Source organism: Equus quagga, chromosome 14, assembly GCF_021613505.1.
Source record: "Equus quagga isolate Etosha38 chromosome 14, UCLA_HA_Equagga_1.0, whole genome shotgun sequence".
In the NCBI taxonomy this organism is placed as follows: domain Eukaryota; kingdom Metazoa; phylum Chordata; class Mammalia; order Perissodactyla; family Equidae; genus Equus; species Equus quagga.
In genome coordinates, this window is record NC_060280.1 from 22,969,127 (window position 1) to 22,995,026 (window position 25,900).

The following is a 25,900-nucleotide window of genomic DNA, read 5'->3' on the forward strand; positions in this document are numbered from 1 at the left end:
CTGCCACATTGTGAGAAGCCATAGCCACAAGCAGCAGTTGTGTGTCTGTACTCTGTTTGACAGCCCCACCTGAGCTCAGCCTTTGAGTTGTCCCAGCTCAGGCATCAGACATGTGAGTGAAGAAGCTTTCAGATGATTCCAGTCATCAGCCTCAAGTCACCCCCAGGTGTTCGAGCTTCTCAGATGAGTGTCTTGCTTGAATTTGCAGAATCTGTGAGCATAATAAAATGGCCATTGTTTTATACCACTAAGTTTGGGATGGTTTGTTACACAGCATAATAACCAGAACAAACATACATATAGAAAAGTGCACATTTTCTTAGTATACAGCTTGATAAATTTCACAGAGTGAACACACCTATGTAACCAGCACTCATGTAGAGAACCCCACTTTGCCTGCTTCCAGTCAATGCTTTTCCAAGGGTAATCACTCTCCTGACTTCTAATAGCATAGTTTAGTTTTGCCTGTGTTTGAACTTATATAAGCTAAGCATCAGTTTTTAGTCCTTCCTCTTTTTTCCCTCTTATATTCATCCAGTCATCAAGCCCAGTGACCTACCTTCTAATGTTCACATATCTATTTCTCTGCATCCGTACTACACTAATTTTGGCCCTATCAATCTGGCCATGTATAAAATTCTTTATAGTTCCCTATTATCCCAAGGATAAAATCTAAACTCTTTAACTTGACCTACAAAGCTCTCTAGTGTCTCACCTCTGTCCTTGTCTTCAGCCTTATCTCAGAATGTTTCCTCTGCATGTTCCCTAGGGTCCAGACATGCTGTACTGATTGTTGTTCCCAGCGCACCCCCTAAGAGTTGTCCATTCTTCCTTGCCTTGGTATGTGCTGATCCTTTGGGCCGAAACTTCTATTTCTTTTTCTTTCTAAATACTTTTTGTTTTGAACTAATTTTAGGCTTACAGAAAAGTGGCAAAAATAGTACAGAAAGTTCTTGTAAATTCCTTACCCATGTTCCCCTGTTATCATCTTATAGAACCAGAGTACAATGATCAAAACCAGGGGATTAACATTGGTACAACACTTCCAACTAAACTACAGACCTTATCTGAAACTTCCATTTCTCTTAGTGTATCTTACTCTTGTTTGTTTCTTAAGACTCTGCTCAGACATCATCTCCTCCTGGAATGCTTCCCTAAGCCCCTTCCCTCTCTTTCCCCTCACCCTCTGAACACACGTATGTTAAATCCTGCTCCTTAATGGTCCTGGAGGGCAGAGACCGGTTCTAATTCACCTGGAATCCCGCCTGACAAGGAGGCATTTATTCCGTGATCATTGAGTGACTGAATAAGACAGTATCCAAGAGATCACGGGGCAGCAGGTGTTGGGGGAAGGAAAGGGGGCAATCATCGCCCGGGTACTATGCAAGCTGTGCGGGCTGAGAAGGCAAAAATGAATTAGACTGTTGTCAATCAGCCCTCGCTAGAGCGCTTTTCCCCAGGCCCCGCCCACCTACTGACTCCGCCCTCAGGCCTACAGTTTCGTACTAGCCACGCCCCTTCCACGCCCAGTCTTCCACTCTAAGCACCTCCCAGGGTCCGTGGTCTCGTCTCTTCCCCTCTAGTCTCTTGCAGGCCCATCTTTCCCTAAGCCCCGCCCTCTAGTCTTTCCCTGTATCTTAATATCGCATCCCTCCTTAGAGCCCTCCTTCTGCCCTCTGGTTCGACCTTTCCTCTCCAGGCTCCGCCCCCCGCCCCGCGGGCCTCCGCCTCCCCAGAGGTCTTCCCCTATGACTCGCCTGAGTTCTTCTGGGGGGCGGGGTTTACAGCACGAAGGGGCGGAACCTTGGGAAGAGGCGGTACTCCTTGCTCCGAATACCGTCGGTGACACCGCCCCTGCGCCCGGCCGTTGCCAGGAAACAAGCATCGACGCTCCGTCTTTGGCCGGGCCCAGCCAATGAGCTGGCACGCTAGTGCCCAGTCGTGCGTCGCTGGGCGGTTACGTGTGGTGCGCGGGGGCGCGGGTTGCGTGTGGCGCGGGGCGGGGCGCGGCTGGTGCGCCTGAGGAGCGATGGCGGCGGCCTGAACTCACCTAGCCCCGCAGCAGTGTTCAGGCCTCGTCAGGGTCGGGGTCCTGGGAGTGAACAGTAAGCTTGGGTCGGAGGGCCGGAAAGGCGCGTGAGGGGATGAGGACAGGGGAATGACGGCACCGGTTTTGGTGACTGTACTGGATGTGAGGGGACAGGGTGAGGGGCTGGCGTGTGGTGAGGGGCCGAGTGTGAGTGTCTCAGGTGGCGGAGCGGAGTGAGAGCCTGGGGTGAGTGAGCAAGTAAGGAGCTGGGTTGTATGAGGGGCCGGGGCGCCTTCTGAGGGGTCAGGTGGAAGGGACTTGTGAACGCGATTTACTGAGGGGCTGGGGCTCCTGAGGGCAGGGCTGAGGAGCAGCCCTGGGACCAGACTGAGGGGGGAAGGCCTGTGCGGGGAGGGGGAGAGTGAAGGGCGAAGGCGGGAGCCTGCGGGCCGGTGGTGAATTGGTGAGGGAGTTGAGGGCAGAGCAGGGGAGGAAGGGATGAGGGTTATGAGACTGGGATAAGAGTGAGAGTTGCTCCTGAAGCCTCTTTCAGTGGACTGTCCTGCCCAGTGAGAGCAATAGTTCTAGACTGAGTAGGACAGCTTGGGTGGGAATGTCGTGCACTTGGCTCTTCTGCTCCCTTGGGCTCTACATATTTTGGAAGACAGAAAAATGAAGGCGTCATGAGAAATAGTAACTATGATAATGAAAATTATTTTCGAGGCTTAGTCTTCAACAGAATAGTCACTGGGACCTCTGTTCCCTCAAGTTCCTCCTTGGGACCGCAAACTCGAAGGTAGTCTCTCTCATGGAGGTTTTCTGGCTATGATTGCCTTTGCTTGTTTGCTCTCTGCCAGCTTCTGGGTAACCTTTCTCTGCTGCTGCTCCTCACCTGTGCTGAGCTGTGGGCCTTTGATGGTTGTCACCTAGTTGCTAATTCTACTTTCATGGAAGTCACATGGTTTGTTACATACAACGCTATATTTAGGCTCCCAAACAGGATGGGTTTGCTCTCATTTTCTTACAGTTAAGCCTTTTCAAAAACTACTTTATTGAGGTAAATTTGTGTACAATAAACTCATATTTAAAATGTACATTTGATTAATTTTGCCATGTTTACATCTCTGAAACCATCACCACTTCCAAGATACTGAACATTTCTACCTCCCTCAAAAGTTTTACCCATCCCTTTGTAATTTATTCCTTCCTCTATGACATGTTGTTGGGTTCACTTTATCAGTATTATGGAGGTGCCCTTTTCCCTGCCAACCCATATGCACATGAAAATTTTGAAAGTTCTGGAAAGCTGGGTTGGCACTCAGTGATAATGGCCACTTTCACACCACTAAATTTTCCTCTGTACTAACAGTCTGCCACAGAGCCTAGATAACTTCCCCAACCTCAGGAAAAGTTAGGCCTTTCCTATCTGGACCATTCTCTGAGAATTAGGGGCAGCTCAAGTCCCCATTCTGTTCCAGAGTCTAAGCCTTAGAATCAACTATTCTATCCCATGGTATTTTCTCTTTGCTTCTCTCTGGGGGCCAAACAGGTTTCCATCCTGATGGAACCCTTGGCAACCTGCCCAGATTATCAGAACTCCATAGAACCTACATGTATAATAACACAGTTTAGAGCAGTGATTCCTAAACACTGGGGTGAGGACCGTGTCAGTGCATGATAGTTTCCATTCATCCAAGGTGGAAGGAGAGAAAGACAACATATGAAACAAGAGTTTTCATAAAGATAAATTTATTCTAAGATCATCATTCCTATTCATTTTTTTGTTTTTTTGGCTGAGGAAGGTTCACCCTGAGCAACATCTGTGCCAGTCTTCCTTTATTTTACATGTGGGTTGCCCCCACAGCATGGCTGATGAGTGGTGTAGGTCTGTGCCCGAGATCTGAACCCGTGAACGTGGGACACTGAAGGGGAGTGCGTTAAACCCAATCACTATGCTATGGGGCAGGCCCCATCATTCCTATTCTTTTGGTGTTACAGTGCTCTCTCAGTGATGAAATAATGGTGATGGTAGATGATGGGTTTTAAAAAAACGGTTTATTTGCCAAAATAAAAAGTAATAATCCTTTTTTTAATTTTTAAGAAATTATTTGTACTGGTTCATGAAATCCTGAAATTTAGAGTGATGGTGGTGTGGCTGCTGTATTATCTTGAGAAAGCATGCATTTGTACAGTAATTCCATATAATTTCTGACATCTGAACAGCATTCATGCATTACATAGCAATTTCAAATTCTACTGGATTTACAAGGATACCTTGTGAAGTAGGCAAGAGCAAGAATTCTTATTTTATAGATGAAGAATCAAATTCAGAAGCCAGGGGTCACATGATAACGTGGCAAAACTGGACCCAAAATTTGGTCTCCTGAGAGTGAGAGTGACTTGGGAAAAGAAAGTTTGTAATAGAGAGTGAAGGTGATGTAGAGTAAAAAGCATATGATGTGTGGGAAGGGTTGTGATGACATGGAGGACATCATACTGGCAAAAAGCATCTTTTACGATTTGTAATTGTTATATTTCCAAAAGAGAATAAAGAGACTTTCAGGGGCCGGCCCCGTGGCTGAGTGGTTAAGTTCGCGTGCTCCGCTGTGGCGGCCCAGGGTCTTGCTGGTTTGGATCCTGGGCGCAGACATTGCACCACTCATCAGGCCACATTGAGGTGGCATCCCATGTGCCACAACTAGAAGGACCCACAACTAAAAAAAGTATATACAACTACATACTTGGGGGATTTGGGAAGAAAAAGCAGAAAGAAAAGAAAAAAAATGATTTGCAACAGTTGCTAAAAAAAAAAAAGAGACTTTCAGAGTGACAGGGATAAGGGTTCTGTTTAATAATGTGGCAATGACATAGGAACAGGTATACATAATACCTGGGTCACATTGTGTTAGTGATAGGATGAGTCAAGTCATCAGAGGATTCTTAGGGACTGTCCAGTTCTTGGTTATTCTGGAGAAAGCACTGGGTTTGGTAAGCTTCATGTTGCTGTATTGAACACTTTGTTGAAATAGTAGTACATTAAATGTAATGGATTTTGACTTATGACTTATAGCTGAGTGGTAGATCTGAGAAGATGAAACATAGATGAGGATGATGATGTAGAGATGGAAACATGTTTGGGTTGCTATGTGTTTATTTTTTCCATATCTGCCATGCGCCAGGCACTCTGCTAAGAGCTGGGAGAACAAATTCATTCATTCATTTATTAATTAATTTATTTATTCAGCAAATACTTCTTTAGCATATAGTCTGTGCTTGTGATGCTCACATTTTATGAGATAACAAGATAAATAAGACATGGTCCTCTGAGGTCTCAAGGAATTCTCAGTCTGATTGGGAGAGAGAGACACACATGAAAAGATAATTTTAATTTAGTGAAATAATATAAAATATAAAAATATATCATAAGAGGTGATTACTTTTCTAGTCTCACTCTCTTCCTATGTTCCAATCATGTATAGTGTTCAGTGATCTACTATATATCACTAGCAGTATCTCAAAATTAGCCAGTCCTGGTGGGCTAGTGGTTAAGATTTCGTGCTGTCACTACTGCAGCCTGGGTTTGTTTCCTGGTCAGGGAACCATACCACCCATCTGTCGGTTGTTATACTGTGGTAGCTACATGTTGCCATGATGCTGAAAGCTATGCCACCTGTATTTCAAATACCAGTAGGGACACCCATGGTTGGCAGGTTTCACACAGCTTCCAGACTAGACGCTAGGAAGAAGGACCTGGTCCCCCACTTCTGAAAAAACTGGCAATGGAGACCCTGTGAATAGCAGCGGAGCATTGTGTGATATAGCACTGGACAGTGAGAGGATGGTGAAAAAAGACTGCTTAGGGTTCAGCTCTTCTGTATATGGTTCCAATTCATTGCACTAACAACAAATCTCAAAATTAACATGTCCAAAACGGAACTCATTGTCCTTGCTCTGAAAGCCTGCTTTTGCACCATATGCTGTATCTTAATCCAGGCAAGGATTTCAGTTTCATCTTCCATTCTTTTCATTTCTTCACCTCCTGCTTTTAACCAGTCACTAAAATCTTAATACATTTCCCTCTCTATTGTCTCTCTTCTCTTCATCTCTACTGCTACATCTTCTCTGTTAAAGCTTTAGTTTACTTCCTCCTCATCTCTCATCTGGATTTTTTTTTCCCGACAGTCTTCTGCCTTCAAACTTACTCTTTTCTAGTCTGTCCCTAGAATGATTTTTCTAAAAATACAAATCTGGTCATGGAACTCCTCTGCTTAAATACTCTTGGCTCTTTGTGTTCCGTAGGACAACATCCAAATTCCTTAATATAGCATCGTTTGGCCTCAACTCACCTCTCCAACCTCATCTCCTGCCCTGCCACTCCCTATTCTGTATTCTAGCTTGGATAAATTGGTCAGTTCCCTAACAAACATGTTACTTTTTTGAGCCTTGAAATCTTTGTAGTAGCTGCTTCCTCTTCCAGGAATGCCTTTTGTTCTCTGTCCTGTGAACTTTCCTCATCCTTTAGAATCTAGTTCATTCTCACTTTTTCTTTGACATTTTCTTTGTCACCTTCACCCAACGGGTTGAGATAACCATGTGTGACAGGGGGATTCACTGTTGTAAAGGGGAGTCACCATGTGATTGAGGTTCATGTTGTGAATTATAAGGGCTCTGCTGGAGTTAAGTGAGGAGCTCTCTGAAAGAAACAGAGGTGGTGCTGGGGGGAGAGGAGGGAGTGAGTTGAGACCATACACTGATATCCCACTTATCTTATACTTAGAGGCTGAGGAATAGATAAGCGGGGAGGATATGCGTAAGCTGAACTCTAGATTCATAGGCTCCTATGAGGTGGTTTTTCTTTTTTTTCCCTTTTGTATTCCTTTGAGGTTTTAATCAGATCTTTTTACTTTCAGTATTTAGGATAACAGTCCACCCATACATGTTAGTAATCAGGCATCTTGTCTAGGTAGAGCCATTGTAGGGAGAGAGAAGCCTCAGGACTTTACTAACCAGTTCTTGGAAGGTCATTTTGCTGTCTCCCTGTCTGCTGTAGGTCTTGCAGGTGTATCCCTGCCCCCAGCTCCCTCCCTATCTTTGCCTCTCCTAGGGCAAAGGTTCATAAGGAGGCTGAGCCACTTCCTGCCCTGTGCCTGCTGTTCTGAGGTTAGTGGACACCCTTGCTGAGTGTACCTATAAGGTGTATTTTGGGCCCTAAGGTGAGTGCCTGAGCTTGGGCTTTAGAGGGTCTGAAAGATCAGCTCCTTCTTCCCCATTTTGCCCTGTAGCTGAGCCTGAAGTTAAATCTGGGAGGAGGAGTCTGCTTTTTTCTAGACTTTGCTATGGGAGGAAAGGGCAGAGTAATAGTGTGGTGATTCCATTCTCTTTGTCTTGTTCTGAACTCTGCAGGGTTAACAGGAAATGGGGGAGTCTAAGGTGAAAGGAACACCAAATTATAGCCACCTTTTATGTTTTTGCAGTATCTGAAGAGGTCCCAGGTTAAGTCTTGGCTTTTGAGTTCTGAGACACTGATTCCAATGTGGCCCTTGTCTTTGAGGTCTTTGAAAAGAGATGGGGTGGGTGTGAAGAAAGGCCCTGGAGGCCAGTCCCCTCTTGGGTCTGTGAGCAGGGCTGGTTGTTGGTCAAGCAGTGGAGCAGAAGTGGGCACTCCAGGTATATTGCAAGGTAAGAGCTGTTTGTTAATCTTTGGAATTGAGTTTTAGAAGCTGGAGGCAGTTTAGTTTTGGATATGTTAAGGCTTTGCTTTGCTGAGACTGTATGTTTGGCCCTTCAGCTCACCGGGGTATGTATGTGAGTTGGTAAAAATGGACATGTCAGAGCAGGTTAGATGTCTCCTCAGCAAGGGGTGAGGGCGCCTTGGTCAAACAGGATCAGGAGAGGGAAGGGGGAAAGGAAAATGTCATTTACAGAGCACCTGCTTTATGCTTGGAGTGCTACATAGGTTATCTTATTTAGTTCTTAAAACAGTAACAGTAGTTATTTTGTCAGGAATTTCTAGATGAGGAAACTGAGGCTCTGACGTGTGAAGTGATTTTTTTAAGGTCAGATCGCTGGAAGAAAATGGTGGACTGAGATTCAAACCTTTGTTTGAGGGACTGCAGAGCTCATGCTTTACCAACTGCTTTGTGTTACTCTTGCTTGACCTTAGGCCTCTGTTTGTTTTCAGTCCTCAAATAAGATATGATTGAGAATGTGTCTATAATCAGTAAGACTCTTGTATCATTCAGGGTCCTTGCAGGTAGCAGATGGCACAAATTAGGTTTGGGAAGAATTTAATAAAGGGACTGCATGCACAAAGGTATGGGCAGAGTTTAAGCAAACCAGCAAGGGATGATGCAGTATCCCAGGGCCAATAACAGTGAGAGGGGCTAGTAACAGGGAAGACTTCTTACCAGTATTCTCAGCTGTTGGCTTTGTCTTCCTGAGCCCATGCCTACTTGGGACCATAAGTACTTGGGCAGACAGGTAAGTAGCTTTTCCAATGCATCCTTGCTGCTGATAGCTATTAGTTTGTGTGACTGTGTTTGATGGTTTATAGGAAACTGTGTATGAAAGACTCAGCATCCATTCTGTGGCTCTAGCACCTTGTCATCTCCACACCTACTCTCTTGGGCGAGTGAGGGAGGGAAGGTTGAGTGGGGATGGGGTGGTAGATATGAACTTCCCTCTTTCAGATTTACCTGAAGAGGCACCCATCCTTTATCTATTACTGTTTTCCTCCTTTCTCAGAGAAAATGGTATACCTCTTTTTCTGAGACTGATCTTATACCTGGTTTTTCTGTCAGTTATCCCCATCTTTTTATCCGTAATATTACTTTCTTTAGACTTCTTTTCATCACTTGACAAACACCCTTGAAGCTCCGCATCTTAAAACTAACCCAAACAATAAAAACTTTCTCTTGACTATGCTGTCCCCATAGTTCTTTAAGCTATTGCCCTATTTTCATCCTTCCCCTTATTACTGAATTTCTTGAAAGTCTTAGACTTCTTTGGTTTCTAGTCATTCTTTAACAAGTGACTTCCTAAGTTTATCTAAAACTTAATTGCTAAAACTGACTGATCATTTTCAGTCTTCATTCTACTTAATCTCTCTGTAGACTATACACAATGAGCAACGTCCAGTTTCTTGAAACTAACTTTCCTTGGTTTCTTGATTATCATTATTCATTGGATTTCTTCTTCCATTTCTGGCTACCTTCACAGTCTTTAAAGACGCCTCCTCCTTTGCTTTTCTACATCCTGGTTTTCCTCAGGATGTCACCCTTGGCTCCTTTCATGATCTGCTGATCTCTTTGGTTAATTCCATCTACTTCCATAGCTTTATCTACCACCTATAAACTGGTGACTCCTGGATTTATATCTCTAGTCATGATTTTTCTCTTGAGCTCAAGTAGAATATTTCTACTTGCTTTCTGGACATCATGGATATCCTATAGGTGTCTGAAGACTTAACATTTCCCAAACTGTACTCATCCTCTTTTCTAAAACACCATTCCTTTTGTTTTGTGTTCCTAGTCAGTCTGTTAATGGCATTATCTTTTACTGAGTCTCCTATACTTCATATCTGGGTCTTCTCTTATCCTCCTTTCATTTGCCAGGTCTTGTTGCTTCTACTTTGCAATTAAGGTAAATCTAGAGATAGATTATCTGTGTTTGCAATCCAGTCCTGCCACTTACTAGTTGGCTAACTTTAGCAGTTTATTTAACCTTTCTAGGTTTTGATTTGCTCATGTGTAAAATGGAGATAATAGTACAGGTAGGGTTTTTATGAGATTTAAATGAGCTAGTACGTGAAGTTCTTAGAGCCCGGGCACATAGTAAGTGCTCAAGATATGTTAGCTGTTGTAATTATTTTAAATTGAGCATTCAGTTCCATAAGCATTCTTTAATGCTGGGCAATATGTTGGCACTGGGATTTCAAAGAAGATTGAATGATATGGTCCCTTTTGTTAAGGAGCTTGCTGTTATTGGCAGAGATATCACAGGTATAAGTAATTCCAATATCATATGGGACATGCTAAGATAGAGGTGAATCTCAGATTGATCTTTTCTAATCCGGCTCTTACCTCCTTAGTTCACGCCATCTTTTTTTTTTAAATGGACTGTTGAAGTAGATTCTTATAAATTGTCTACTGCTGTCTGTCTCTCTGCTCCACCTTGTACTGTTATCTGACCTATATTTGAAGATAAGTTTGATCTTGCCATTTCCTTGTTTAAAAACCTCCTTTGTCTCCAGTATGTCAATGGATAAAATCCAAACTCCTTACCGTGATAGTCAGTGATGTTTATAACCTTCACCCGTATTTACCCTTCCACTCAGTATCATATCCCTCTTCTCTAAATAGTCTGTGATTAAGCCACACTGAACTTGCAACTTCTTCAAATTTGTCATGCTCTTTTACAGTGCCATATTTTTGTACATACTGTGTTTAATATGAAAAAGGCCTTTCCCTCTGCTCTCTACGTGGCCAGTATCTCATTGTTAAAGATTTAAGTCAGATATCACCTCCTTTCTGGAATTCTCTTAGAGTCTACCAGGCAGAAAGTTACTTTCCTTTGTGCCCCTGTGACACTTTTGTGAAGACCTCTGTTTATATGTTTATTGGAGTTTTTGTTTATGCTCCCCCCTCCCAACTGTTTTTATCCATCTTCATATTTCCAATGCTTACTTAGCCCAATACTTTATTAGTATGGATGTACATTGAGTTAATCATTGACTGAGCCCTGCCTGCTCTTTAGGACTGGCCCCATGCTGTATAAGATTGTCTCCTGTTCTACAGAAGATTTCCTTAAGCATAGTTGCTATCTTTCTTTAGCTGTGAACTGGTAATAGTGAGAGAGATTATCTGGGTGGAAGGGGGTGGTGGTTAATATAACCCGAGGGCAAAGTGTGGGACTGTTGCCAGGTCTCTGGGTTCCTTTAGCCCTTGTTGAGAATAAAGAGGAAGGACAACTGAACCACACCTTTCCTCTGAAATTTTGACACTCGTGATAGACAGTACTGCTGAGTGGGTGGTGTGTGTGTTGGAGAAGGAACTGTGAGCCATGGCCTACCTAGGCCAACAGCTATTTTGGTACTTTTTCCCTTTCTTTAGTGAGGGTGTCATGTCATGTCCCTGGGGGTGAGTGTTGGATGTATCTGATAGGAGTGGAGTATATGTGTGTTATATGGGAGTGTGTCTAGGTGTTCTTTGCTAGAATGAAAATTGATCTGCTTTTTTGGTTGGCTCTGGATTTCCACCTCTTAAGAGTGTTTATCCAGTTAAAAGTCTCTTAGCTCATTTCTTACTGGGTGGGCTCCTGGGGAGGGACCTGTGATAGGTAGAAAAAAAATTCTTCCTCAATAGTCCCAGAGGTCTGGAGTCAGATCAAGACTTGGTTTCTTATTTGTTTTTTTGTTTGATCATTCATTCTTTCATTCACTTAAGCATTCACACATTCAGCAAATATTTATTGAGTCCCTAGGCACTGTTCTGGGTACTAGGGATACAACAGTAAATAAAACAGACAAACCCTGCCCTCAATGAGCTTACATTCTAGTGAGGAAGATAGACAAATAATTTCATGTAGTGACTGCTAAGAAGAAAGTAGGATTAGGAAGCTAGAGAGTGAAGGTGGGAAGATGTGCTATTTAGATAGAATGTTAAGTAAGGCCTCTGAGGCGATGGCATTTGAGGAGAACTGAGTGATGCAAGCAATGTGAAGATCAGGAGAAGAGCGTTATAGGCAGAGGGAACCGAAAGTATTCAAGAAGGCCTGTGTGAGTAAAGTGTGAATGAGAAGGGGGATGGTAGGAGGTTTTATAGATTACATTATATGGGCCATATAGGCCAAAGTAAGGGATTTGGATTATTGCTGTGATGGGAAATCATTGCAGGGTATTCAGCAGAGGAGAGCTGTAATATAATTTGGGTTTTAAAAATATCACTCTGGGTGTTGTGTGGAGAATAGACTCTCGGGGGCAAGACTAGAAACATGGAGATTAGATTGAAAGCTATTGCGATAGCAAGACATGTTTTGAGGGTAGAGGTGATAGAGTTTGCTAATGAACTGGATATTAGAAATAAGGAAAGAAGAAACAAGGATGTTGCCCAGGTTTTTGGCTTGAGCACGTAGGTGAATGTTATATCATTTATTGAGATGGAGAAGTCTGAGGGAGTAACAGGTTTGATGGTAGAAATGAGTTCTGTTTTAGACGTGTTAGGTTTAAGATGCTGACTCTGTGTGTGCTTGTGTATGTGGAATTTTCAGTGGAGTGGTGTTTCTGAGTTCTTCTTGCTGGGGAGTGGAGAGAGGCAAACTTTTGTTGATCTTTTCCATTCTCTCTCTTTGAATTAGATTGCAAATCTGGACTGAACAGTGACCTCTGGGCTTGCTATTCCAGCCTGGTGTATCTTCTGGCTCCATGGCCAGCTACTGGCTCCTACAGACCAGATGAAGCAGACTAGAGACACAAGTGGAGAAAGCCTCCAGCTGGCAAATTCTCAGAGTTTGGCCCTTTGGCCGCTGGCTCTGCCCAGCCTTCCTCATGGAGAGGATGAACTGGCTGAGCAGACTGGCCTCCCGGGGCCCTGGGCACCGTGTACCTCAAGGGGCCAGTCCTCAGACCCCTGTCATGGCTGACCCTGAGACCTGCCTCATGGTCTTCAAGAATCACTGGTCCCAGGTAGAAGGCCTAGTCTACTGGCTGCCCAAGTCCTCCTAACTTTCTGTGTTCTCTCACCATCCTATTTAGTCACCTTATCATCTTAGATTATTTCTGTCTTTTGTCTTATTTCCCTAGGTTGTGCGAATCCTGGAGCGGCAAGGCCCTCGGGCAGCTCCTGGGGGTGCTGATGATCTCAGTGCTGTGCGCAACCACACTTACCAGATGTTGACATTGCTGGCAGAGGACCGTGCAGTCCCCTCAGCCCCCACAGCCCCTGGGCCTCTGCTGGAGTTTGCTCTGCGCGAGGATCTGCTAACCCGTGTGTTGGCATGGCAGCTTCAGTGGGATGAGCTTGGGGATGGGGTTGAGGAAAGGCGGGCTGAGCAACTGAAACTATTTGAGATGCTAGTGAGTGAAGCTCGTCAGCCACTGTTGCGGCATGGTCCAGTTCGTGAGGCTCTGCTGACCTTGCTGGATGCCTGTGGCCGCCGTGTGCCCAGTAGCCCAGCACTGGATGAAGGCCTGGTGCTACTTCTCAGCCAGCTGTGTGTGTGTCTGGCCCGGGAGCCTTCATTGCTCGAATTCTTCCTGCAGCCACCTCCTGAGCCTGGAGCTGCCCCCCGTCTTCTCCTCTTTTCTCGCCTTGTCCCCTTCGTCCATCGAGAGGGTGCTCTGGGCCAGCAGGCCCGTGATGCCCTACTCCTGCTCATGGCTCTGTCAGCGGGGAGCCCCACTGTGGGCCGCTACATCGCAGATCACTCTTATTTCTGCCCGGTCAGCACCTCCTGGGGTGGGGGGTAGGGTGTGGTGTGTAGGTACTGGACGACATTTTCTATCCAAGAGATGTGGAAGGGCTGTGTAATAGGGCCCTCTCCTTCAGGAAGTAGTGTGCTGGGTTTGAAAGCGGCACCTTGAGTTGTATGGGGACAAAACATAGGCTTAGCTGGATAGAGCAGGTACTAAGGCTCTTCATGGGCCAGTGTTCCACCATCACACTGGCTAACTAAATGCCTGCTCTGGTAATAGCTCTTCCCCCTACTCCCATCAAAACTCTGGGTTAATAACTCCCCTGTTCCCCCTTTTTATATTGTCTGAGCTTTTGGTAACCTATCCTTGGGGATGGCCCCTAGGTGCTGGCCACAGGGCTGAGTGCCCTGTACTCCTCACTGCCCCGAAAGATTGAGGTTCCAGGGGATGATTGGCACTGCCTGCGACGAGAGGACTGGCTGGGAGTGCCAGCCCTTGCGCTCTTCATGAGTTCCCTAGAGTTCTGCAATGCAGTCATTCAGGTGGGACTGGAGTTCCCAGGAGGCCTGGCCCTTGGTCATTCCGGGGACATGGGGTGGGAAGGGGTGCATTCCCTGGAGTTCTGCTATCGTGCCATCTTGGGGGTAGTGTGCCTACTTATATTCTACCATTGTATTCCCTTCTAGACAGTGGTCCCCCTCACAATCCACCTTCCTCTTTCTTATGCCCCTACAGGTGGCGCACCCTCTGGTGCAGAAGCAGCTGGTTGATTATATCCATAATGGATTCCTGGTGCCTGTCATGGGCCCTGCCCTGCACAAGGTGAGAGTTATGGGTGGCAAGACAGATTAGGGGCTAGGCTGAGGGGTGCTAATCTCAATGCCAGGACCAATGTGGGAGGCAGTGGACTGGGTACTCCTCCCTTCTTCCCTGTCTGCTCCTGGTTCCTCCTTAGAACTCAGGGAAAATGATGCAGTGTATGTACAGGGAAGCCCTAAATTTCCAAACTTTCCCTTCCCTTCGTCCAGACCTCTGTGGAGGAGATGATCGCCAGTACCGCCTATCTGGAACTTTTCCTACGGAGTATCTCAGAGCCTGCCTTGCTCCGTACCTTCCTGCGATTCCTGCTGTTACACCGGCATGACACCCACACCATCCTTGACACCCTCGTTGCCCGTATTGGCAGCAACTCCCGGGTATGGCCCCTATGTCTGTCCTGGCTTACCTGGGTGAGCCATCTTCGCTCTCTGACCTTTGTTCTGGGAGGGTGTTTCTGCCCTCCTTTAGTCTTTGTCTCCAGCAATCACTTAAAGTTAGGTTGCATTTACTTTCTAGCGTTAAATTTTTAACCACTTTGCATTTTAATCTATTCCCCTGCTTTGTAATATATGAATCTGGAGCATAGTTACCTTTTCTGGATGACGTTGGGTGTTCATGATGACTATAGGTTTTGCTATTGTGCTATACTCGTAATGTCACATAGGCTTGAGGTTCTCTTCAACTGTATATCGCTCTGTGGCCTGCCTTGGATGACTCGAGATCACTTCTTCAGGTTTTGTGTATGCTTTGATAGGTGATCCAGCTGCTATGGGTGTGGTTATCTTTTCTGCCCTTTGGATTTGCCACATTTGAACTGCTATAACTTGGGGCACCCATTTTCCCATCTGCCTACTTTCATTCCTTCCTCCTGAACATTTTATTGAATGTTTACTCTGTGCCGTACTTTTTTCTTGTAACTGGGTATATACTGGTAAACAAGATAGACATGGTTGCTGACTTCATGGAGCTTCCTTTATAGAGGAGGTAGACAAGCACACACATTAATAAAAATTGAAAATTGTGGTTATTTTTATGAAAACCCAAACAGAGTGCTTAGACAATAATAGGGTGGTTGCAGAAACCTCTCTGAGGAGGTGACATTGAGCTGCGACCTAAAGGTCTTGAGGTTAGCCTATTGAAGAGCAAGTGAAAGAACAGTCTAGGCAGAGGGAGCAACATGCAGAGGATATCAGATGGGGAAGAGCTTAGTGTTTTGAGGTGGTGAAAGACCAGTGTAACTGAAGGTGTAGTGAGCAAGAGGGAGAAGGGAATGAGATGAAAGTAGAGAGGTAGGTAAGATTCAGCTCATGCATGGCCTTGTAGACCATAGTAAGAAGGTTGGATTTTAACAGCAGAAATGAAATAGGAGTAAGTAGTCTCCAAGTAATAAAGACCTGAAGACTTTCTAGGGGAGTAAAGCATTAGTTTAGCCATGGACTTTATGGCATTTATTTTGGCTCTGGAACCATTTTTGTTTCCTTCTTTTATTACAAATACGTGAAGTTCCCTGGGTCCTTGTGTTTAAAATAGAAGTTCTTGAATCACTAAGTGTTGTGGAAAACTATTCTAGATCATTGAGGTGCCTGGTGGTAGGGTTCAAGGTAGGTGAGATTCTAGATAGTTATGTTTTGTATAGGTGAGCTTTCTGAATAGCTAAGTTAGGGTATATTCCAGACTGACTCTGATTAGACCAGTGTTTCTGAACCAGGTGTACACTTGAGAATTTGAAAATGAAAACAAGTACAACAGATTCTAAGCTCTGCATTAGATCTCTTGAGTTAACAATCATTGGGAGTAGGCCTAGGGCATGTGTATTTTTACTGTGTTCTAAAAAGTAATTATGATACATGCCCTGGGTTAAGAATTATTGATGTAAACCAATAGGTAATAGATGTCAAAGCTTTAATTTTACAAAGATATTAAAAAAGTTTTATTTCTCCTTATGCTGAAGTTAGACCATGGTCTTATGTCTGTTTCACCTCTTGGAATGCCCTGCTAATGTTTTGGGACACTTGATTTCCTTCTTGAGGTTGATTTTTTCCAGTGCTGGGCTCTATCCATCTTGCTTTTGTCTTAATCTTATCCTAACTTCTTTGATTCTCCCTCATTGTTGTTAGCATTTATTTCTATTAGTCTCTCATTTGGTCCTCTGGTGTCAGGAGCCTTTTGTGTTCTTGGGGTATTTCTTCTTGGTTCCTGGTTCTTGGAGAAACCAGATTTCTTCTGATTCCAGGATGCTCGTGTTAAACTTGCAGATGCTTTCCTTTCCACTGTCTGGCCCTTTGAAGCTTGATTCTGTTGGCCTGACTTTGTAACTTCTGTAGCCTGTCTTTTGTGGCTTAAAGTGAATCATGCTGGCTAGCTAGTCTGTCTGCCTGTCTGTCTGTATTAGTTTCCTGTTGCTGTCATAACAAATTACCACATACATACTGGCTTAAAACAACATAAATTTATTATCTTATAGTTCTGTACGTCTTATGTCTGATGTAGATCTCACCAGGCTAAAATCAAAGTGTCAGCAGGCCTGTGTTCCTTTCTCAAGGCTAGGAGAACATCATTTCCTTGCTTTTGGGTTATTGGTAGAATTTATTTCGTTGCAGTTACAGGACTGAGATTTCCATTTTCTTGCTGGCTGTTGGCTGAGGATCATTCCCAGCTTCTAGAGGCCAACCAAATCCTTGGCTTGTGGCCTCCTTCTTCCGTCTTCAAAGCCATTGTTGGTGGATTGAGTCCCTCTCATGCTTCGCATCGCTTTTCCTTCTTTTTGACCCAGCTGGAAAAGGTTCTCCACTTTTAAGAACTAGTGTGATTTGATTGGGCCCACCTGCATAATTCAGGATACTTTTCTCATCTCAAATTCCTTAACCTTAATCATATCTGCAAAGTCCTTTCTGCCATATAAGGTAAAATGTTCATAGGTTCTGGAGATGAGGACCTAGACATCTTTGCAGGGACCATTTTTCTACCTACCATGCGACCTTTCAGTGAATCTGAATTTTTTCATTGCCATTTAAAATGGTCATTTAGGGTAAACCTGCTGAACATTCATGTTGTCTTAACTGTGAACTGCTGTCTCAGCTCTTTCTCACTATGGGAAATTCTTCCACAATCATGTAGCAAATGATGAGCACCTGGACTGTGCAGGCAGTACCATAGACTAAGACCCACTAGTTGCCTTCAGGGAGTTCAGGGTATACTTGCCATAATGGAAGTATAGAGAAAGTGCATGGGGATTTAGAGGCATGAGGAAGAGCTTACGTGTGTCTGTTCTCTTGGCTTAGCTAGGGACAAACCACCCTTCTTCCTTTTCTAAAACAAGAGGTTTCCCCTGTTCTGGACCCACATACTTTTTCCTTTTCCTGTCAGCTGTCCTTGAGTTTTTCTTTATCTTGCCTTCTGAGAGATACAGTGATGTTGGAGAGGTGACTCAGATGCCATATTCATAGCCCTACCCATTTCCCCTCTGGGATTCTTCCAGGTTCCCTCTGGTTTCTTGTTGATAGGCATTCAGTTACTGTGCTGCTACAGTCTCTGCTGATGGCCTTTCACTTAGTTATCCCATTGCTGTTGTCTCCTGTTAGTCATTCACCCAGTCCCAGTATTTTCTAGGGTCTCTTTTTATGGATATTCATTCCATTTTAGCATTGCTGGAATCTCTGCTAACAGGTATATGTAGCCAAAGAGTCTTCTGACATGTATATGGTCTGTAGAAATACACTGAATCTGACACATGGTTCATTCCTGTCTGAATAGTGAAGTCTTGCCCACAAAGATCATGTGATCATTCATTTAATACTTGAATGACAATTATGTGCCAAGTCCTGTGCACATTGTTCCTCTAGGAATGGTTGGTTGGGTCTGGGGCTGGGGGGTTCCCATTTGGTAAACATCTTGGAGGTAGAGAGCTCTTATGGTGACTCCCTCCCTCCTCCCCCACCCCCCAGCTCTGCATGGTCTCTCTGAGTCTCTTCAGGACCCTACTGAACCTCAGCTGTGAGGATGTCCTGCTGCAGCTGGTTCTCAGGTACCTGTGGGGGCAGGGCTGAGGGATGGCTGATCCTGAACCATCAGGGCCCTCTGGGCCTTGTGCATTGCTGGGGAGATGGGTAGTGTTGGGATTACTCATGTGTTTTCCTCTTGGAGCATGGCTTAGCCATATAGTTCCATTGGCCTGATGTTCTTGCACGCCCTGTCCTTCCTTCCTGATCTATCATGTATCCCTTTTCTGCTGTCATTCTCAGGTATCTTGTCCCGTGTAACCATGTGATGCTGAGCCAGAAGCCAGCTGTGCGTGATGTGGACCTGTATGGACGAGCAGCTGACAAATTTCTCTCCTTAATCCCACGCTGTTGTCGGCACCATGCCCCCAGCCCACCCCATGCAGAGCATGCCTCGTGGGCACGAGGTGGGCCTAGCAGAGAGGCAGGGAGAAGGGAGGACACCACGAGTATGGCCTGGGTTTTCAGGGAGCCTAGCAAGAAAGTGGGGCTAGGGTGAGGGGATGGGGGTGGCTGTAAATGGCATTCTCTCTTTGGGGAGGTTGATGAGGGGTCTTATGAGGTGGATCCTTTGCTCCACCAAAGAAATTTGGCTTCTGAGCCAAGCTGTCTTCTTCACTCTAGTCCCATACTCTTCCTGTTTCCATTGTTTCTTTGATGGTGGTGGTAGTGAGAGAGGGTGGTGAATGAAGAAAAGTTTAATTTGGAGGGTGGAGAGTCAGCTGTCTGAATAGGTCCTGTGTTTCTTCTGCTTCATTGTCTTCTCTCTTAGTCTCCCGAGATGTCTTGTCCCTCCTTCTGGACCTCTGTCTCTTTGATTCCTCTTATTTTTTTCCCCCTTTACAGGCCCCGGAAGCCCAAGTGTTGACTCCTCTTCTGTGGTGACAGTGCCCCGGCCCTCCACACCATCTCGTCTGGCCCTCTTCCTGCGACAGCAGAGCATGAGTGGCTCCGAGGCGCCAGCCCCAGCCCCTCACTCACCAGGGCTTGCTGCATCCCCAGCCTCCAGCCCTGGGCGACGGCCCAGCCCTGCAGAGGAGCCTGGTGAGCTGGAAGACAATTACCTGGAGTATCTGCGTGAGGCGCGCCGTGGTGTGGACCGCTGTGTCCGAGCCTGCCGTACCTGGTCTGCCCCCTATGATGGCGAGCGGCCCCCTCCTGAGCCCAGTCCTATTGGCTCCCGGACTAAGAAACGCAGTCTACTGCCTGAGGAGGGCAGGGACAATGTGGGGGATGGGGAGGAGGAAGAGCTGGGGAGTGAGGGGCTGGCTGGGGGTGCAGGGGAGGGCCCTGGCCACCTGTCCCCTCCCCAGCTCAATGGGGTACCAGGACCATGGCCTGAGGGGGCCAAGAAGGTTCGTCGGGTGCCGCAGGAGGGAGCTGGGGAACTGCTAGAGTGCACCTCCGAGGGCATGGCAGGACTAGAGGGCTTTGGGCAGGAGCTCCGGGAGCTGGAGGTGGCATTGAGCAATGGGGGAGCTGGCTCAGGGCCCCCCCTAGAGGCTCCACTACCTCTTGAGGAGGAGGAGGCCTACGAGAGCTTCACCTGTCCCCCTGAGCCCCCTGGCCCCTTCCTCAGCAGCCCTTTGCGGACTCTCAACCAGCTGCCAAGCCAACCCTTCACTGGTAAGCTACTTAGCCTAGGCCATCTCCTTTGTGTCCTCTTTGCATGTTCTCGACATGTTTGTGCTGGTTTCTGAGACTTCTTGGCTATGTCATTTCTGTGTACTTGCCTAGCTTCTCATCCGTTTTGCTTGGGTCCCTTCCAGGAACATATAATGTCATACTTGTGTCTGTCCGTCTGTATGTCTTTCATGCTTGTGCTGGTTTGAGTGTTGACTTATGTCTGAGCCTTGTGTGTTTATCCTATGTGCATGTTCCTCCTCTTCCCCAGTCTGGCCATTTCCTGGGATTTGTGATCAAGATATTTTGTGTTTGGTGTTCCATGGTGAATCACAGCAATATATCTGAAACATGGAAGACATATGTGCTATCCTGTACGTGAGGCACCTGTAAACCATGCTGTTCTATGTTGTTTCCACCAGTATAACTGTCTAGGTATTGGGTCTCCTGTCGACTCTTTTGTGGCCCAGGATCAGCTCTTCTGGTGTTCTTCCCCTACTCAGCCCTGGCCTCCTTTTTCCTAGCCTCTTCAGAGAAGGACTCAGTTTCGAGTTTCTCCTGTTCCTTGTCCTTGTTGGTTGCTGTGGCTGCCCAGTAAGACTTTCTTAAGGATTTATAGTTAGTGATAAGGACTGGAGACAGAGTGAAGTACCTCTTTCAGGGCAAATGACAAAGCATGGTCCTGAGCTCCTCAGTTGGGTTCTTTTGGTCTCTTCAAAAGACCCTGGAGCTGGACCTGACCCGAACTGCTGGGCTTTAACTCTTCTTTGTTTTTGTTTGAGAGCCACCTCTACCTATTCCAGCCCTCATCTCGCTCTTATTCTTACTCCATACCCTGCTCTAGGGGGCAAAAAACAAAAAAAAACACTTCTGGGAAGCAGTATAGTGTTTTGAGTTAGATGTACCTTGAGTTAGCCTACCATCTATGTCATTGACGCGTGTAAATTACTTACTATGCTGCTGGTACCTTGTGAGAACTCAGCATGTGGTAGCTTTTTACTAGGATTATTATCTCTTGGGTACATGGCAGATATAAGTTGACTAAGGCAACCACCCGTCTTCCAATTGTTTGTAGTCAAGTTATCATGCCTTGATCAGTACATGTCCTAACTGGGCCTGGGATATGCTGCCATCCTGTTTTGCACAGCATCAGGATTTCTGCCCTGGAGTCATGACAACTCCCTCTTGCAGACTACAGAAAATATCTTCCCATTTATTTAGCCTTTTCTGTGTTCCTTCCTGCTCAGTACCACTAGAAGGTGGTGTACAGGTTTTACCACATGCTTAAAGCATTAATTAAAGCTCTGTCCTTTTTCTTCTTTGTAAACTCATCTGAGCTTTTTGAATTTTCTCTTGCAAGAAAGTCCCAGAAAATGAAGGGAACAGAGGACAAAGTTGTGGGGTATCTTAGGACCCTGTTAAGCTAGAGTTGTTTTGGAGCTAAGGATAGTCATGTCCATCTAGAATGGAGAATGTTCTAAGATTTTTTTCAGGATTCATTGCCCCTTGCCCTTCGTTGTTCTCCTGTCTCAATTCATAGTGCACATCTTAGGTACACTCCCTTTCCCCCACAAATCCCTGATCTCCCTGATTAGACAGACTGTAATGGTTCTAGAGTCTTAGTGCTGGTGATCTGGCTCAGTTGAGGCCAATTCTCCCAGTAGACCATTCAAATCCCTTCTGTTGCCTTCTCCCCTCATCAAAGAATCTGCCCCGAATCAGTTTTCTCTGGCCCTGAATTAAAAACTCTTTTTTTCCAATAGATTCTATTCTACCTTCCTGGTTCCCATCTCCTAAATAGAGCTGATTTCTTCTTTGGTTCTCCAAAGATTTCTCTCCTAACTTAAATTGGCCCATATAGTCACCTTCTTTACTTTCGCTATGCTTTCTTTCTGACCTGGGTCTAGTATTATCCTCTGTCTTGGGTGTAACCTGATTCTTCTTTTGGTCCTAATCACTTTCTTATTTGTTCTTTCTTCTGTTGTGCCTCTTGGGTGAAACTTTTTAAAAAACTGAGAAATATTATGTAGCTTATAGTTGTTATTGAATAATTTGCTAGATCTGCGGCTAAATGCTTTATATCAATATCTCTTTGATTCTCTTAATAACCTCATGAGGTAGGTATATTTCTTATTTTATCAAGTAGGAAATTATGCCTGAGAGTTTTGATTTACCTAGTAACTTAACTAGTAAAGGGTAAAGCTGAAATATGAAACTAGGTCTGTCCGACTCCAGAGCCTACAGTCTGACTCTTCAGCTTGAGCATGTGTGAAACTGGCATCTGAACTCTTGTGGGTCCGTGTGGTGTCTGCCATTTTATCTCCTGTAGAATAGGTGATCACAAGATATTTAAATATACTCAGAGACTGACATACAAATAATTGTCATCTAGTGGGGGAGGGCATCTCTTGTTTGGGGAGGAATGCGTGTGATGTGCATTGTGTTCAGGCCTTGTATCCTTGTGCCCAACCCCCAGGCCCCTTCATGGCTGTGCTCTTTGCCAAACTTGAGAACATGCTGCAGAACTCCGTCTATGTCAACTTCCTGCTGACGGGGCTGGTGGCCCAGCTGGCCTGTCACCCCCAGCCCCTGCTCCGCTCTTTCCTGCTCAACACCAACATGGTCTTCCAGCCCAGTGTCAAGTCCCTGCTGCAGGTGTGCGATGCATGCATGCATGGGTGCGTCCAGGCTCCATGGTGGGCCAGGCCCACAGTTGGAGCGGCCCTTGAGGGTGCTGGGAACAGGCCCAGTGGGACTAGAAAGGACTTTGGCAGTCTAGAGCCACCCAGAAATGTCCTGATGTTGTGCTTCATAGGTGCTGGGCTCTGTGAAGAATAAGATTGAGAGCTTTGCGGCCTCCCAGGAGGACTTCCCAGCACTGCTATCCAAAGCCAAGAAGTACCTCATTGCCCGTGGCAAGTTGGACTGGGCTGAGGGCCCTGCAGCAGGACCTGCCCCCCGCCGCTCTGATCCCCTAGGTGAGGCCTACCCCACCACTCCTCTCCCTACCCTCCTTAGACAGCTAGTTAACCCAAGTTAATTGAGCTCTTACTAAGGGTGAAGCCTTGTGCTGGGAACTGAGGAGTACAGAAAATTGAGTCTTGGTGTTTGTCCTCCGGCTTCTGGTCAGAGGATAAAACATAGTTCTGTCCATGTATAAGAGCCAAATTAGCAGTACCCACAAAAATTGCTCTAGGAGTTGGGGATAGGCAAGGGGACAGAGTAGTCTCTAGGTTGAGATATTGTTACAGCTTGGTTAAGGACATGGCGTTTGGCATGGGCCTTGAGAAATAGGTAGGAATTGGGTAGGACAAAGGAGTGGGATGGCTTTATTCTTTTGTTTAGGGGCCAGCATGAATTATTTAGTTGGAGCAGGGGATTTGGAAGGTGGTGGAACAGTTGGCAGGAAGGCTGGAAAGGTCTGGCCAGAGCAGAAGGTTCTCAAAGTAGAAGTTGTGCCTTTTTTTCGGCAGTGAGAAACCATTGGTGGTTCTTAGATCTGGGAGTGGAGAGATTAGTGTGTTAATTCATGTGCTAGGTGAATTGGAACTAGGAGAACATGGAATCACGAAGAGCAGTCAGGAGGCTTCTGCCCTAATGCAGATGTGACCTGTAAGGCTTGAATTAGAATAGTGGAAATAGGAAGAATATGATAAGGTGGAAATGGAAAGGAAGTATTGGCAGAATTTGGCAAGTGGTTGTGGAGTATAAAGAAGAAGGAAGAGTTAAATATGACCATGAAGTTTTAAATTTAAGCTTTCATCAACCAGTATCTGAGCACTTGCCATATATGCTAGGCATTGTCTTTGGTATAGGGGACTCAGGGAAGTACAGATGTGTGGATCTCAGATTTCAAAGAGCTGGCAGTCTAGAGCGTGACTAGAGGAATGTTATAACCAAAGTGCAAGGTCCCAGAGGTGGTGGAAGTAGTGGGATCCAGAACACCAGGAAGGGATTAACTTTGGACAGGAAGAGGTTGTTTCTTCCCCTTTTGAGGCAAGTGAGATATCAAGGGAGGAAATGATATGTATCAATGGGGTTGTGAGGTGTGGAGGGGAAGGTTAGGGAATTGAAGTCATCTTTTATTTGCTAATCAAAGTAGGAGGCAAAATAATATGCTGAGAGCAAGACAGCAGAGGTGAGATGGGGACTTAAGGAGAAAGTGTATGGTTTGGGAAGAGAGGACTGGAAGGGTTATTGTACAGCTGTGAAGACCCACCTGGAGTTCTTAGCATGATTTCCTCATGATCCAGTACTGCGAATATTTGTTGCTTCCACAGTCCTAGTACTGTGTTCACTATGGAGGGCCCAGGGATACAAAGGTAAATAATCAGAGTCTGAGCCCTTAAGCTCTCAGATTAGTATATGAGGTAGAAGACATGTAAACAAGTTATTAAAATACAATGTGATAGGGTGGTAAAATGGGAAGTCAGTGGAGGGCAAATCAGAAGTTTCTCGGAGAGGTAGGCCAAGGATGAAAACAGTGGGAAGAGCAAAATTAAGGCAGAATGGGTGTGGAAAGAGCCTGGAGGGTTCCAGGAAGAGCAGAGAGGTGTGGATGCAAAAGCAGGGTAGGGTGGTGGGAATTTTGAGAAGAGTTTAGAGGAGGTAAGTCTGGTTGTGAAGCGTTCTGAATGTCAAATTTAATAGATATGTCTAGTATCTCTCTGAAGCAAATATTGGAGGTAGAGAATGGCAACCGTATCATGATCTAGAGACTAGATCCCTAGAGTCTAGGCCCTAGATATTGGACTGAGGTCTATAGGCAGGAATCTTGAAGAAAATTAGAGAGAGGGCAATATTTTAACTGGTTCATTTGAGTCTAAGCTGACATGAAGTTGTCTGGCCACAACCAGTTGGAGTGTAACTTCGGTGGGTATAGAAAGGGGACTGGTGGAAAGTGAAGTGGTAGCACAGGAGAGCAGATCTTGGAGGGATAGTGGGGTATGAGAGAAATGATAAAGTCACTGAAATGTGATTGCATATATAGCCCCTATGGGTATTGTGGGTGAGGTGTTATAGATAGGTAGGGGGAACGTAGAAGTGATTGACTCTTAATTCAAGAGGGTGATGGAAAGCAAGAAATAAGGGCATGTTTTGGACTGAGGAGAATTAGCTAGGTGATGGTAGAATGGAAAGGAAGGAGTAGTGAGAGAATTCCTTAGGCTGAAGGGGCATGGAGAAGGAAGGGATCTTGTATGGGAATGAAGTGGCTGAAGTGTTGACTGACTGAAAAGACTGAGGATAATAGTTGGCTGGCTGGGGAGACTGGATAGAGGGAAGAAGGCTGGGCAGGCAGCATTTTGGTGTTAGAGTCCTAGTGGAGAAGTCCATGAACCTAGGAGGTGGGGAAATCTCTCCCAGACAAGGGAGTTTGCTCGACCCCAGCCCCTTCATAATACCCCTGTTTGTTCCCAGTGAAGAGCCGGAGGCCATCCTTGGGGGAGTTGCTCCTGCGGCACGCACACAGTCCAACCAGGGTCCGGCAGGCGGCACAGTCGGTTCTTCAGCCTGGGAGAGACGGCGCAGGACTTGGCCTAGGTGGGGGCTCCCCTGGGGCTTCAACTCCGGTTCTACCCCCCCGGGGTGGGGCCCCTGAGCGCCAAGGTGAGGCTCTACGAGTCAAGAATGCTGTCTACTGTGCAGTCATTTTCCCTGAGTTTCTCAAAGAGTTGGCTGCCATCTCCCAGGCCCATGCTGTCACTTCACCTTTCTTGTTGGATACTGCAGAGGAGGGATCTGTCCCTCCCGTCTCAGGCTTTGGGCCCCTCAATCCTTAACTTTCTTCCATGGACAATCAGAGCCTTGAGTGGCCTGGGCTGGGGCCAGGGTGCAGGCTCCTTTTTATGTTTGGAGGCAGTGGCAAGAGGACTTTTTAATTTATTTCCGATGAATGTTTTGTGGAGAACTTGTTGCAATATGTATAAAAGGGAAATCTCTATTCTGTGCTCATTCTTCTTTCCCACCCTTTTTTATGGGACTGGGGCCCCAAGAAGGTTGTCTGTAGATGGGGAGGTGGTC

The 25,900-nt window shown here is 45.8% G+C and overlaps 1 protein-coding gene across 4 annotated transcripts; it reads left to right on the top strand.

Moving 5' to 3' along the window:
* The first annotated feature begins 1,976 nt into the window (after positions 1-1,976).
* Positions 1,977-25,820, top strand: FHIP1B (FHF complex subunit HOOK interacting protein 1B). Of its 4 annotated transcripts, none has more exons than XM_046685394.1 (12): positions 1,977-2,105; positions 12,383-12,710; positions 12,828-13,466; positions 13,823-13,981; positions 14,175-14,261; positions 14,468-14,635; positions 18,203-18,282; positions 18,500-18,663; positions 19,103-19,882; positions 22,356-22,534; positions 22,695-22,857; positions 25,298-25,820. In XM_046685394.1, exons 2-12 carry the CDS (start codon positions 12,573-12,575, stop codon positions 25,657-25,659), a joined length of 2,919 nt encoding a protein of 972 aa, XP_046541350.1. In that variant the 5' UTR covers positions 1,977-2,105; positions 12,383-12,572; the 3' UTR covers positions 25,660-25,820. The 4 variants fall into 4 exon arrangements, with proteins under 4 accessions (XP_046541350.1, XP_046541351.1, XP_046541353.1 ...); XM_046685395.1 differs by having other exon boundaries at positions 2,021-2,105; positions 12,429-12,710; XM_046685397.1 differs by lacking the exon at positions 1,977-2,105 and having other exon boundaries at positions 12,387-12,710; positions 19,103-19,300.
* The last annotated feature ends 80 nt before the right edge of the window (positions 25,821-25,900 follow it).